General features: G+C 52.2%; 1 protein-coding gene across 1 annotated transcript in view; it reads right to left on the reverse strand.

Moving 5' to 3' along the window:
- LOC123763703 (Structural maintenance of chromosomes 6) overlaps positions 1–13,200 on the reverse strand; it is a 129,701-nt gene that overhangs the window by 23,414 nt on the left and 93,087 nt on the right. The window contains exon 18 of the mRNA XM_045750994.2: positions 12,446–12,565. Within this exon, the coding sequence (XP_045606950.1) occupies positions 12,446–12,565 (120 nt within the window). The remainder of the gene's footprint in view (positions 1–12,445; positions 12,566–13,200) is intronic.

Below are 13,200 nucleotides of genomic sequence, written 5' to 3' on the forward strand. Positions count from 1 at the left end.
GCAAAAGAGAACCCCTCTCCTTGTAGGATGAAGCCCCGCTCCGAGGGTACAAAAACCCAGGCAGGGTCCAACAGGGCCCGAGGCCCCCGAAGTCAACCGCTCCCCCGCCCTGGTGTAACAAACTAGCTGTTGTAGGCATGACCCAGAATGTTCGAGAAACCACGGGTAGGGACCTGACCCCAAGCACATGGTCGCATCCCAGGGGGGGGGGATTGGCGGTGAAAGTAACTGCCGCCTTTGTTCACAATTTCGTATAAGGAATTATTCGACATTATTCAGTAATTTAGAGAAATTAGTCTTCATCCAAATTGTATAATATCCCTGTTTATAGTATCGAGAGTATCCTGATTGTTAGAATAATGAGTTAAGTCACCATCAGTGACGTCACGAGTCGGGACTAGACTTTGCGGCGGAGTGACCTGAGGTCACAGGTCATTAGAGTTTCCACGTCCACTATTTCTCAAAGGTCAAATAGCCATTTTGTAATCGGGAATAGCCCTTCCCTAAGATGCTTGTGTAATTAACTTCAGTTAAAATAATTCAACCAATCTGGGTCAGTCAGTGCAACAGAGATGAGTTGTTCAACTTAAGCCTTGCTAGCAACTTGGTGAACTAGGCGGAAGAATACGCTGCTCTGGCGTCTGGGTAGAGGAGCATGTGGTAAACAGTGTGGGATCCGGAGCAACAAAGGGAAGGTGTCCACTCCACCTCTCCCAAGACCAGGAGTCCACCGCTGGTCGCAAACAAGGTAGAGTCGCTCAGAGTTGTTATAGGGAATAGGTCAACTCATTGCTTCTCATGTCAGGGTGTGATAAGTTTAGGGAGTGTTTTGATTTTTAGATTTTGTTTAGTTTTTGAATAAACCATTTAGCTATTAAGCTGTCTTTTTTATTAATTTCCATTTTTGTAAATTTATGTGTATTGGCCCGTGCCACGTGGGTAGCCGGAGAGGCCGAGTTGAGTTGGGCGCCGATTCTAACACCGAATCAGAATTCATTATTCCCTTTGATTGTTAATTAATTCCACCCTTAACGTAAATCAAAGTATATATATTACTAGTGGGGATCAAGCCCCAAGGTTTATGGATTAGCATGATCGATCCAGACCTCAATCATTGCTCAGTGTTACTGGTCTGGTGGTGGCAGCGCAAGGCGATTCTAGAGTTTTGCTAGAAGTCGGTTTCTACGTCATAAGGTTGTAGAATCTTAACACTTTCGCGCTTTAGATTAGAGATAACTCGTCGCCGTTTTCTCTTACGATTCCGCATAACAGCCTACTTTTCTCGTCCATCGAAAAAATATTTCTATAAATTCCATTTTTTAACCGAAATGGATGGGGATACTTTTGTTTTGTAGAGAATTTATTTGCGAATGTTTTGGTACCAGAATGAATATTATATCACATAAACTTCTATGAGTAAAAAAAAAATACACAAAGTATGTTTGGGGGTGTGGCGAGCGTGTGGCAGTGGGTTCCCTTTAGCCGTTGATATATCCAACACGTGGGAAATATTTGTATGTGTTTTGTATATGTCTGTGTAGGGAATTTTACTGCGATCACTGTCATACAAATTATAAAATGTTTCAACAAGTATAAACATGACAAACATCAAACGAACGAAAATAATGCGTTCGTTTCTGCCGCGAACGCATACTGAGCGACGTGGTTCTATATTTGGCGCTTCTCTTACACATGCTTTGTACAAATGTTATACAGTTCATCTTATAGAAAATTTTATTGCGAACACATTGGTATAAAAAAGAAATACGTACATAGAAAAGTAGGGTCAGGAAACGTATAAACTTTCCAAGCATGATTTCCCCCCTGTGTTTTCGCCAGTGCGCTCGCGGCTAACTACTCTCCACTTCACACACTCTTGCGGGTGGGCAATTACCTATATTAAACATTCATATGCATATGTCCGTGTAGAGAATTTTATTGCGATTCCAATGATACCAAAATTAGCGATGTAGGACAACTGTAGGCTTCGCAACCATTAAGAGAGTGGAAACATTTTGTTGCTGTTTGGCGCTCTCGGCGAGTGATCTGCATAGTTTTTTATTTGGTGTTGATACTCCTTATGCTTGGGCGGCATTTTATAGGTATGCTCTTATAGACAATTTCATTGCGAACACAGTGATACCAAATTTAAATACGTGCGCCTTCAATTATTGTCAGGACAGTCAAAAGAGTGTACACTTTTCGGTCTTACCGCGTAGGCGCGCGAAGTGCCGAAAGCATCTGGGGTATTGTTTTTTTTTGAGCGCCGAGAGCGCGAAAGTGTTAAGTCGGTCAATCGTCTTAAGACCATGTGGCGTGGGGTCGGCTCAAGTAAAAGTTTGGGGTCCCTTGGTAGAGAGTTAAATAGGGTACAGAGAGGGGATAGAGAGAACGAATACCGCACCCCGTGTTACACTGGGAACCTCACCCAGAGGAACTGGGGCCGAGCCGTCCTCCACAAACCTCGCTTCTAAAGAAAAGGTAGGAGCAGCCGAAAAAGCAGGAACAAAGGGGACCCACTGGTCAGACTCAGAAGCTCCGGCAGAGGACTAGGCTCGAATGCCTCCGTTGCCACTCCGGAAGAGGACTCCCGAGACCACCCGAGTCTCAACACCAACTAAACCCTGAAACCCTGTCCTGTCTCTGAAATCCTTAGATGTTTCGGAGCTAGCAGCAAGGGGGAGGAGGGGACTGAATGAACCACCTTAGAGGAAGGACAACAAGGGGGAGACGGAACCAAAGTTGACGCGATTCCCACCCCCAAGTCCGGAGTCCCTATAACTAAAATGGGACAGTCTCGGGGCATCCAAGAAAGCAACGAACCTATCACATTGCAGCAACCTAAACCGAGCATGCAATGCCTCTGCTGCCTGCACCCTCATATCATGTTCAGTAGCCTTGGTGAACTGGAACACATACAAAGAACAAACGTCGCACGACTCCGGGCTAAAAGAATCACCAACCCGACAAGCAGCATGGCGAAGGCACAACCGATGATTGTCACCCAGAGACAAGGGGACAGAGCTACCATCAATCTCGCACGAAGTGAGAGGGGACTCAAGGGTCAAGGGACACTGGCTGCCACACACCAGCCAGCCGGCCAGCCACTGGCTGCCACACACCAGCCAGCCACTGGCTGCCACACACCACCCAGCCACTGGCTGCCACACACCAGCCAGCCACTGGCTGCCACACACCAGCCAGCCACTGGCTGCCACACACCAGCCAGCCACTGGCTGCCACACACCAGCCAGCCACTGGCTGCCACACACCAGCCAGCCACTGGCTGCCACACACCAGCCAGCCACTGGCTGCCACACACCAGCCAGCCACTGGCTGCCACACACCAGCCAGCCACTGGCTGCCACACACCAGCCAGCCACTGGCTGCCACACACCAGCCAGCCACTGGCTGCCACACACCAGCCAGCCACTGGCTGCCACACACCAGCCAGCCACTGGCTGCCACACACCAGCCAGCCACTGGCTGCCACACACCAGCCAGCCACTGGCTGCCACACACCAGCCAGCCACTGGCTGCCACACACCAGCCAGCCACTGGCTGCCACACACCAGCCAGCCACTGGCTGCCACACACCAGCCAGCCACTGGCTGCCACACACCAGCCAGCCACTGGCTGCCACACACCAGCCAGCCACTGGCTGCCACACACCAGCCAGCCACTGGCTGCCAGCCAGCCACTGGCTGCCACACACCAGCCAGCCACTGGCTGCCAGCCAGCCACTGGCTGCCACACACCAGCCAGCCACTGGCTGCCACACACCAGCCAGCCACTGGCTGCCACACACCAGCCAGCCACTGGCTGCCACACACCAGCCAGCCACTGGCTGCCACACACCAGCCAGCCACTGGCTGCCACACACCAGCCAGCCACTGGCTGCCACACACCAGCCAGCCACTGGCTGCCACACACCAGCCAGCCAGCCAGCCAGCCACACACCAGCCAGCCACTGGCTGCCACACACCAGCCAGCCAGCCAGCCAGCCAGCCACTGGCTGCCACACACCAGCCAGCCAGCCAGCCAGCCAGCCACTGGCTGCCACACACCAGCCAGCCAGCCAGCCAGCCAGCCACTGGCTGCCACACACCAGCCAGCCAGCCAGCCAGCCAGCCACTGGCTGCCACACACCAGCCAGCCAGCCAGCCAGCCAGCCACTGGCTGCCACACACCAGCCAGCCAGCCAGCCAGCCAGCCACTGGCTGCCACACACCAGCCAGCCAGCCAGCCAGCCAGCCACTGGCTGCCACACACCAGCCAGCCAGCCAGCCAGCCAGCCACTGGCTGCCACACACCAGCCAGCCAGCCAGCCAGCCAGCCACTGGCTGCCACACACCAGCCAGCCAGCCAGCCAGCCAGCCACTGGCTGCCACACACCAGCCAGCCAGCCAGCCAGCCAGCCACTGGCTGCCACACACCAGCCAGCCAGCCAGCCAGCCAGCCACTGGCTGCCACACACCAGCCAGCCAGCCAGCCAGCCAGCCACTGGCTGCCACACACCAGCCAGCCAGCCAGCCAGCCAGCCACTGGCTGCCACACACCAGCCAGCCAGCCAGCCAGCCAGCCACTGGCTGCCACACACCAGCCAGCCAGCCAGCCAGCCAGCCACTGGCTGCCACACACCAGCCAGCCAGCCAGCCAGCCAGCCACTGGCTGCCACACACCAGCCAGCCAGCCAGCCAGCCAGCCACTGGCTGCCACACACCAGCCAGCCAGCCAGCCAGCCAGCCACTGGCTGCCACACACCAGCCAGCCAGCCAGCCAGCCAGCCACTGGCTGCCACACACCAGCCAGCCAGCCAGCCAGCCAGCCACTGGCTGCCACACACCAGCCAGCCAGCCAGCCAGCCAGCCACTGGCTGCCACACACCAGCCAGCCAGCCAGCCAGCCAGCCACTGGCTGCCACACACCAGCCAGCCAGCCAGCCAGCCAGCCACTGGCTGCCACACACCAGCCAGCCAGCCAGCCAGCCAGCCACTGGCTGCCACACACCAGCCAGCCAGCCAGCCAGCCAGCCACTGGCTGCCACACACCAGCCAGCCAGCCAGCCAGCCAGCCACTGGCTGCCACACACCAGCCAGCCAGCCAGCCAGCCAGCCACTGGCTGCCACACACCAGCCAGCCAGCCAGCCAGCCAGCCACTGGCTGCCACACACCAGCCAGCCAGCCAGCCAGCCAGCCACTGGCTGCCACACACCAGCCAGCCAGCCAGCCAGCCAGCCACTGGCTGCCACACACCAGCCAGCCAGCCAGCCAGCCAGCCACTGGCTGCCACACACCAGCCAGCCAGCCAGCCAGCCAGCCACTGGCTGCCACACACCAGCCAGCCAGCCAGCCAGCCAGCCACTGGCTGCCACACACCAGCCAGCCAGCCAGCCAGCCAGCCACTGGCTGCCACACACCAGCCAGCCAGCCAGCCAGCCAGCCACTGGCTGCCACACACCAGCCAGCCAGCCAGCCAGCCACTGGCTGCCACACACCAGCCAGCCAGCCAGCCAGCCACTGGCTGCCACACACCAGCCAGCCAGCCAGCCAGCCACTGGCTGCCACACACCAGCCAGCCAGCCAGCCAGCCACTGGCTGCCACACACCAGCCAGCCAGCCAGCCAGCCACTGGCTGCCACACACCAGCCAGCCAGCCAGCCAGCCACTGGCTGCCACACACCAGCCAGCCAGCCAGCCAGCCACTGGCTGCCACACACCAGCCAGCCAGCCAGCCAGCCACTGGCTGCCACACACCAGCCAGCCAGCCAGCCAGCCACTGGCTGCCACACACCAGCCAGCCAGCCAGCCACTGGCTGCCACACACCAGCCAGCCAGCCAGCCAGCCACTGGCTGCCACACACCAGCCAGCCAGCCAGCCAGCCACTGGCTGCCACACACCAGCCAGCCAGCCAGCCACTGGCTGCCACACACCAGCCAGCCAGCCAGCCACTGGCTGCCACACACCAGCCAGCCAGCCAGCCACTGGCTGCCACACACCAGCCAGCCAGCCAGCCACTGGCTGCCACACACCAGCCAGCCAGCCAGCCACTGGCTGCCACACACCAGCCAGCCAGCCAGCCACTGGCTGCCACACACCAGCCAGCCAGCCAGCCACTGGCTGCCACACACCAGCCAGCCAGCCAGCCACTGGCTGCCACACACCAGCCAGCCAGCCAGCCACTGGCTGCCACACACCAGCCAGCCAGCCAGCCACTGGCTGCCACACACCAGCCAGCCAGCCAGCCACTGGCTGCCACACACCAGCCAGCCAGCCAGCCACTGGCTGCCACACACCAGCCAGCCAGCCAGCCACTGGCTGCCACACACCAGCCAGCCAGCCACTGGCTGCCACACACCAGCCAGCCAGCCACTGGCTGCCACACACCAGCCAGCCAGCCACTGGCTGCCACACACCAGCCAGCCAGCCACTGGCTGCCACACACCAGCCAGCCAGCCACTGGCTGCCACACACCAGCCAGCCAGCCACTGGCTGCCACACACCAGCCAGCCAGCCACTGGCTGCCACACACCAGCCAGCCAGCCACTGGCTGCCACACACCAGCCAGCCAGCCACTGGCTGCCACACACCAGCCAGCCAGCCACTGGCTGCCACACACCAGCCAGCCAGCCACTGGCTGCCACACACCAGCCAGCCAGCCACTGGCTGCCACACACCAGCCAGCCAGCCACTGGCTGCCACACACCAGCCAGCCAGCCACTGGCTGCCACACACCAGCCAGCCAGCCACTGGCTGCCACACACCAGCCAGCCAGCCACTGGCTGCCACACACCAGCCAGCCAGCCACTGGCTGCCACACACCAGCCAGCCAGCCACTGGCTGCCACACACCAGCCAGCCAGCCACTGGCTGCCACACACCAGCCAGCCGGCCACTGGCTGCCACACACCAGCCAGCCAGCCACACACCAGCCAGCCAGCCACTGGCTGCCACACACCAGCCAGCCAGCCACTGGCTGCCACACACCAGCCAGCCAGCCACTGGCTGCCACACACCAGCCAGCCAGCCACTGGCTGCCACACACCAGCCAGCCAGCCACTGGCTGCCACACACCAGCCAGCCAGCCACTGGCTGCCACACACCAGCCAGCCAGCCACTGGCTGCCACACACCAGCCAGCCAGCCACTGGCTGCCACACACCAGCCAGCCAGCCACTGGCTGCCACACACCAGCCAGCCAGCCACTGGCTGCCACACACCAGCCAGCCAGCCACTGGCTGCCACACACCAGCCAGCCAGCCACTGGCTGCCACACACCAGCCAGCCAGCCACTGGCTGCCACACACCAGCCAGCCAGCCACTGGCTGCCACACACCAGCCAGCCAGCCACTGGCTGCCACACACCAGCCAGCCAGCCACTGGCTGCCACACACCAGCCAGCCAGCCACTGGCTGCCACACACCAGCCAGCCACTGGCTGCCACACACCAGCCAGCCACTGGCTGCCACACACCAGCCAGCCACTGGCTGCCACACACCAGCCAGCCACTGGCTGCCACACACCAGCCAGCCACTGGCTGCCACACACCAGCCAGCCACTGGCTGCCACACACCAGCCAGCCACTGGCTGCCACACACCAACCAGCCACTGGCTGCCACACACCAGCCAGCCACTGGCTGCCACACACCAGCCAGCCACTGGCTGCCACACACCAACCAGCCACTGGCTGCCACACACCAGCCAGCCAGCCAGCCAGCCACTGGCTGCCACACACCAGCCAGCCAGCCAGCCACTGGCTGCCACACACCAGCCAGCCAGCCAGCCAGCCACTGGCTGCCACACACCAGCCAGCCAGCCAGCCACTGGCTGCCACACACCAGCCAGCCAGCCACTCCCTCCATCAACACCTCACTCACCAACATTCTCCTCCCACCATTGTGTTTTTGCTTTTATTCACTATAAACAGACGTTATATATAAGTATCTACATGTTTTGTTCACCATAACTGTACATCTAAGCTTGTATGGTGAGTTCAGGCAATAAGATACGCACACCAGCTGACACACACTGGAGTTAAGTGATGTAATACAGCTGCAGACACCAGACATTGTTGCACTCACGGAGACAAAACTTGAAGATGTAATTTTAAATGAGGTCATATTCCCAAGGGGCTACTCAATTTGGAGACGGGACAGAAAAATTAGGAAAGGCGGTGGCGTTGCTGTGCTGGTAAAAGAACACCTAAAGGTGAAGGAAATAATGACTGCCAATCCACAAGAAGTTGACATAATAGCACTAGAGATCTGCTATGAGGATGATAAACTAATGATGATAAATGCATATAGTCCACCGCCAAGCAGCACATGGTCAAAGGAGGAGCTAGATAGTAAACGTGAAGGTCTTATAACAATAATGAGAGAGATTATAGCGAGAGCGGATAACGATAGATCACGACTGTTGATAGTCGGTGACTTCAACTTGAAATCCATAGACTGGGAAGCATATGAAGCTAAAACAGAAGATTTTTGGACCTGTAAATTTGTAGACCTCATCCTGGAAACATTCTTGTATCAACATGTTAAACAAGCTACGAGGATGAGGGAAGGGGACGTTCCCTCCATGCTAGATTTGATATTTACCAGGAAGGAGGAAGAGATATTTGACATTCAGTACCTTCCTCCCTTGGGTAAAAGTGACCATGTCTTTTTGGGAATAAAGTATGCAATGCATTATAAGCTGGAAGAAAATAAGGAGGTTGAAGCAGTTGAAAAACCAGACTTCAGGAGAGGACATTATGGTGACCTTAGAAATTTTTTTAGTGAGTATAATTGGACAGACTTGATGCTAGGCAAGGAAGTGAATGAGATGTATGGCAAGTTTTGTGAAATATATGATAAAGGCACACAAAAATTTATACCAAAACAGAGAAGCAGAACTAGGAAACAGGATTGGTTCAATAGAAATTGCGAGAGGGCTAGAGACCGAAAGACACAAAAATGGAATCAATACAGGAAGAGGCCGAACCCCCAAACATACCAGCGATACAAAGATGCGAGAAACAACTACACGGCAGTGAGGAGAGAGGCAGAAAGAAATTTTGAAAAAGGGATTGCGGACAAATGTAAAACAGAACCAGGTCTATTCTATAAATTCATAAACAACAAATTGCAGGTAAAGGATAATATTCAGAGGTTGAAAATGGGAAATAGATTCACGGAAGATGAAAAGGAAATGTGTGAAACACTAAACGAAAAGTTCCAAAGTGTGTTTGTACAAAATGAAATCTTTAGGGAACCAGATACAATAAGAATTCCAGAGAACAACATAGAACACATAGAGGTGTCTAGAGACGAAGTGGAAAAAATGCTCAAGGAGCTCGGTAAGAACAAAGCAGCTGGCCCAGATGGCGTTTCACCATGGGTTCTGAGAGAATGTGCATCTGAGCTCAGCATTCCACTTCACCTGATCTTTCAGGCATCCCTGTGTACAGGAATCGTAGCAGACGGGTGGAAACAGGCTAACATAGTTCCAATCTACAAAAGTGGCAGCAGGGAAGACCCCCTCAATTATAGACCTGTATCATTGACAAGTGTAATAGTGAAAGTATTGGAAAAACTAATCAAAACTAAATGGGTAGAACACCTAGAGAGAAATGATATAATATCAGACAGACAGTATGGTTTTCGATCTGGAAGATCCTGTGTATCGAATTTACTCAGTTTCTATGATCGAGCCACAGAGATATTACAGGAAAGAGATGGTTGGGTTGACTGCATCTATCTGGACCTAAAAAAGGCTTTCGACAGAGTTCCACATAAGAGGTTGTTCTGGAAACTGGAAAATATTGGAGGGGTGACAGGTAAGCTTCTATCATGGATGAAAAATTTTCTGACTGATAGAAAAATGAGGGCAGTAATCAGAGGCAATGTATCAGAATGGAGAAATGTCACAAGTGGAGTACCACAGGGTTCAGTTCTTGCACCAGTGATGTTTATTGTGTACATAAATGATCTACCAGTTGGTATACAGAATTATATGAACATGTTTGCTGATGATGCTAAGATAATAGGAAGGATAAGAAATTTAGATGACTGTCATGCCCTTCAAGAAGACCTGGACAAAATAAGTATATGGAGCACCACTTGGCAAATGGAATTTAATGTTAATAAATGTCATGTTATGGAATGTGGAATAGGAGAACATAGACCCCACACAACCTATATATTATGTGAGAAATCTTTAAAGAATTCTGATAAAGAAAGAGATCTAGGAGTGGTTCTAGATAGAAAACTATCACCTGAGGACCACATAAAGAATATTGTGCAAGGAGCCTATGCTATGCTTTCTAACTTCAGAATTACATTTAAATACATGGATGGCGATATACTAAAGAAATTGTTCATGACTTTTGTTAGGCCAAAGCTAGAATATGCAGCTGTTGTGTGGTGCCCATATCTTAAGAAGCACATCAACAAACTGGAAAAGGTGCAAAGACATGCTACTAAGTGGCTCCCAGAACTGAAGGGCAAGAGCTACGAGGAGAGGTTAGAAGCATTAAATATGCCAAAACTAGAAGACAGAAGAAAAAGAGGTGATATGATCACTACATACAAAATAGTAACAGGAATTGATAAAATCGACAGGGAAGACTTCCTGAGACCTGGAATTTCAAGAACAAGAGGTCATAGATTTAAACTAGCTAAACACAGATGCCGAAGAAATATAAGAAAATTCACCTTCGCAAATAGAGTGGTAGACGGTTGGAACAAGTTAAGTGAGAAGGTGGTGGAGGCCAAGACCATCGGTAGTTTCAAAGCGTTATATGACAAAGAGTGCTGGGAAGACAGGACACCACGAGTGTAGCTCTCATCCTGTAACTACACTTAGGTAATTACACTTAGGTAATTACACAGTCAGCTGGTGGCTGCCGCCATCACTGGTTCAAGGCCAGACTCACTAATACTTCAACAATACTGTTTGTGGTGTTATTACACTATATATGCACATTATATATAAGTATCTACATGTTTTATTCTCCATACCTGTACAAATAACCTGGTATGGTACCCAAAGACCATAGTGGCTACCAGTACACAACATGACGTCATGCAAACGGACGACGTTACCTTCCTCGCCAAAATGGCGCCTCCCAACATACTCCTTTTGCTGTTATTACACTATACAATATACACACATGCTAACAAGCGTGTTAACATGCTTGGCCTGAGTTGTAGTGGGTCATCTTTGGTTGCTGGGGGTTTGTGTTATGGCCTACTCAACAATTGGCCGGTGTGGTTTCCCAGTTGGGCCACGTGTCTGCTAGCCAGGGATTGGGTTCTTACCCAGCTTGCTGGGTTCAAGTTCCTGGTGAACAAGTGCAAGTTCCTGGTGAACAAGTGCAAGTTCCTGGAGAACAAGTGCAAGTTCCTGGTGAACAAGTGCAAGTTCCTGGTGAACAAGTGCAAGTTCCTGGTGAACAAGTGCAAGTTCCTGGTGAACAAGTGTAAGTTCCTGGTGAACAAGTGCAAGTTCCTGGTGAACAAGTGCAAGTTCCTGGTGAACAAGTGCAAGTTCCTGGTGAACAAGTGTAAGTTCCTGGTGAACAAGTGCAAGTTCCTGGTGAACAAGTGCAAGTTCCTGGTGAACAAGTGCAAGTTCCTGGTGAACAAGTGCAAGTTCCTGGAGAACAAGTGTAAGTTCCTGGTGAACAAGTGCAAGTTCCTGGTGAACAAGTGCAAGTTCCTGGTGAACAAGTGCAAGTTCCTGGTGAACAAGTGTAAGTTCCTGGTGAACAAGTGCAAGTTCCTGGTGAACAAGTGCAAGTTCCTGGTGAACAAGTGCAAGTTCCTGGTGAACAAGTGCAAGTTCCTGGAGAACAAGTGTAAGTTCCTGGTGAACAAGTGCAAGTTCCTGGTGAACAAGTGCAAGTTCCTGGTGAACAAGTGCAAGTTCCTGGTGAACAAGTGCAAGTTCCTGGAGAACAAGTGTAAGTTCCTGGAGAACAAGTGCAAGTTCCTGGTGAACAAGTGTAAGTTCCTGGTGAACAAGTGCAAGTTCCTGGTGAACAAGTGCAAGTTCCTGGAGAACAAGTGTAAGTTCCTGGTGAACAAGTGCAAGTTCCTGGTGAACAAGTGCAAGTTCCTGGTGAACAAGTGCAAGTTCCTGGTGAACAAGTGTAAGTTCCTGGTGAACAAGTGTAAGTCCCAGTTCTGTCCTAGGTTCAGACTTGGTGTGGCCTTATGTGGGACTCATTATTGGGAATATTTCCTTTCACCTGATGTGTCTGCAAACTTAGCAATAAATAATTACCCAAGAGTTACGCAGCTGATGTGGTTTGCGTAACTCACAGGTAATTATTAATCAGGTAATCATGGGAAAGGTCAGTAGGTGATTGCGACAAAATTAAGTATCTATTGCTCGATGTGTGCAGCAGCAATGGGGAAATCAGAATTTCTCATAACAGTCAACAATAACATCTAGCTTACCTTCAAATTTTCAGCTTGTTCATAAAAGGACTTTTCATCCCCTTTCAATTTTTCAAATGCTATTGAAGATTCTCTGAAAGAATTCTGACTGCTAGCAACTTCTTCCTTGATCTTTTCCAACTGTTTGAAAGAGAAAGGAGAAAGAAATAATAAAATAATAATAATTTGTCATCCACACTTCTGTGGAAATAAACATTTCATTCAATAGCTCAGTTGATAGATCTTTGGCCTCACGCGCGTTGGGTCAGCGGTATAAATGGGTAGAATTATTACATGTTGTATTGAGGATATTCGTATTCTTCAGAGGTATAATTAAGGGGGACCAGGCAACTTCTTCACTCGGATCTTCAACAGACATATCCTGAAAGCCGCAACCTCTCCCCACTTCTGTAAATTGTCGACAATGTACCAAGGCAGCATGTTCCACGGGGGCAAGATGGGAAAATTGGCATACTTTGCAAAGTGAGGAATCTTAACATGGAACTAATTCCATCAAGTGAGAAGTGAGGTAATGGGAAGGGAATTATCAGGAGATAATGCCAAGCCATCACGACTATATATCACTTGGAAGGGGTCAGGATAAGGATTTTGGATGGGACGGGAGGAGGAAGGAATGGTGCCTAACCACTTGGACGGTCGGGTGGAGGGAATGGGAGAGGTTGTGGACAAAAGGCCATATATATATTATATATATATATTATATTACATATATTATATTATATATATATATATATATTATATTATATATTCGTGTG

The sequence above is a fragment of the Procambarus clarkii genome, chromosome 52, assembly GCF_040958095.1.
Source record: "Procambarus clarkii isolate CNS0578487 chromosome 52, FALCON_Pclarkii_2.0, whole genome shotgun sequence".
NCBI lineage: Eukaryota > Metazoa > Arthropoda > Malacostraca > Decapoda > Cambaridae > Procambarus > Procambarus clarkii.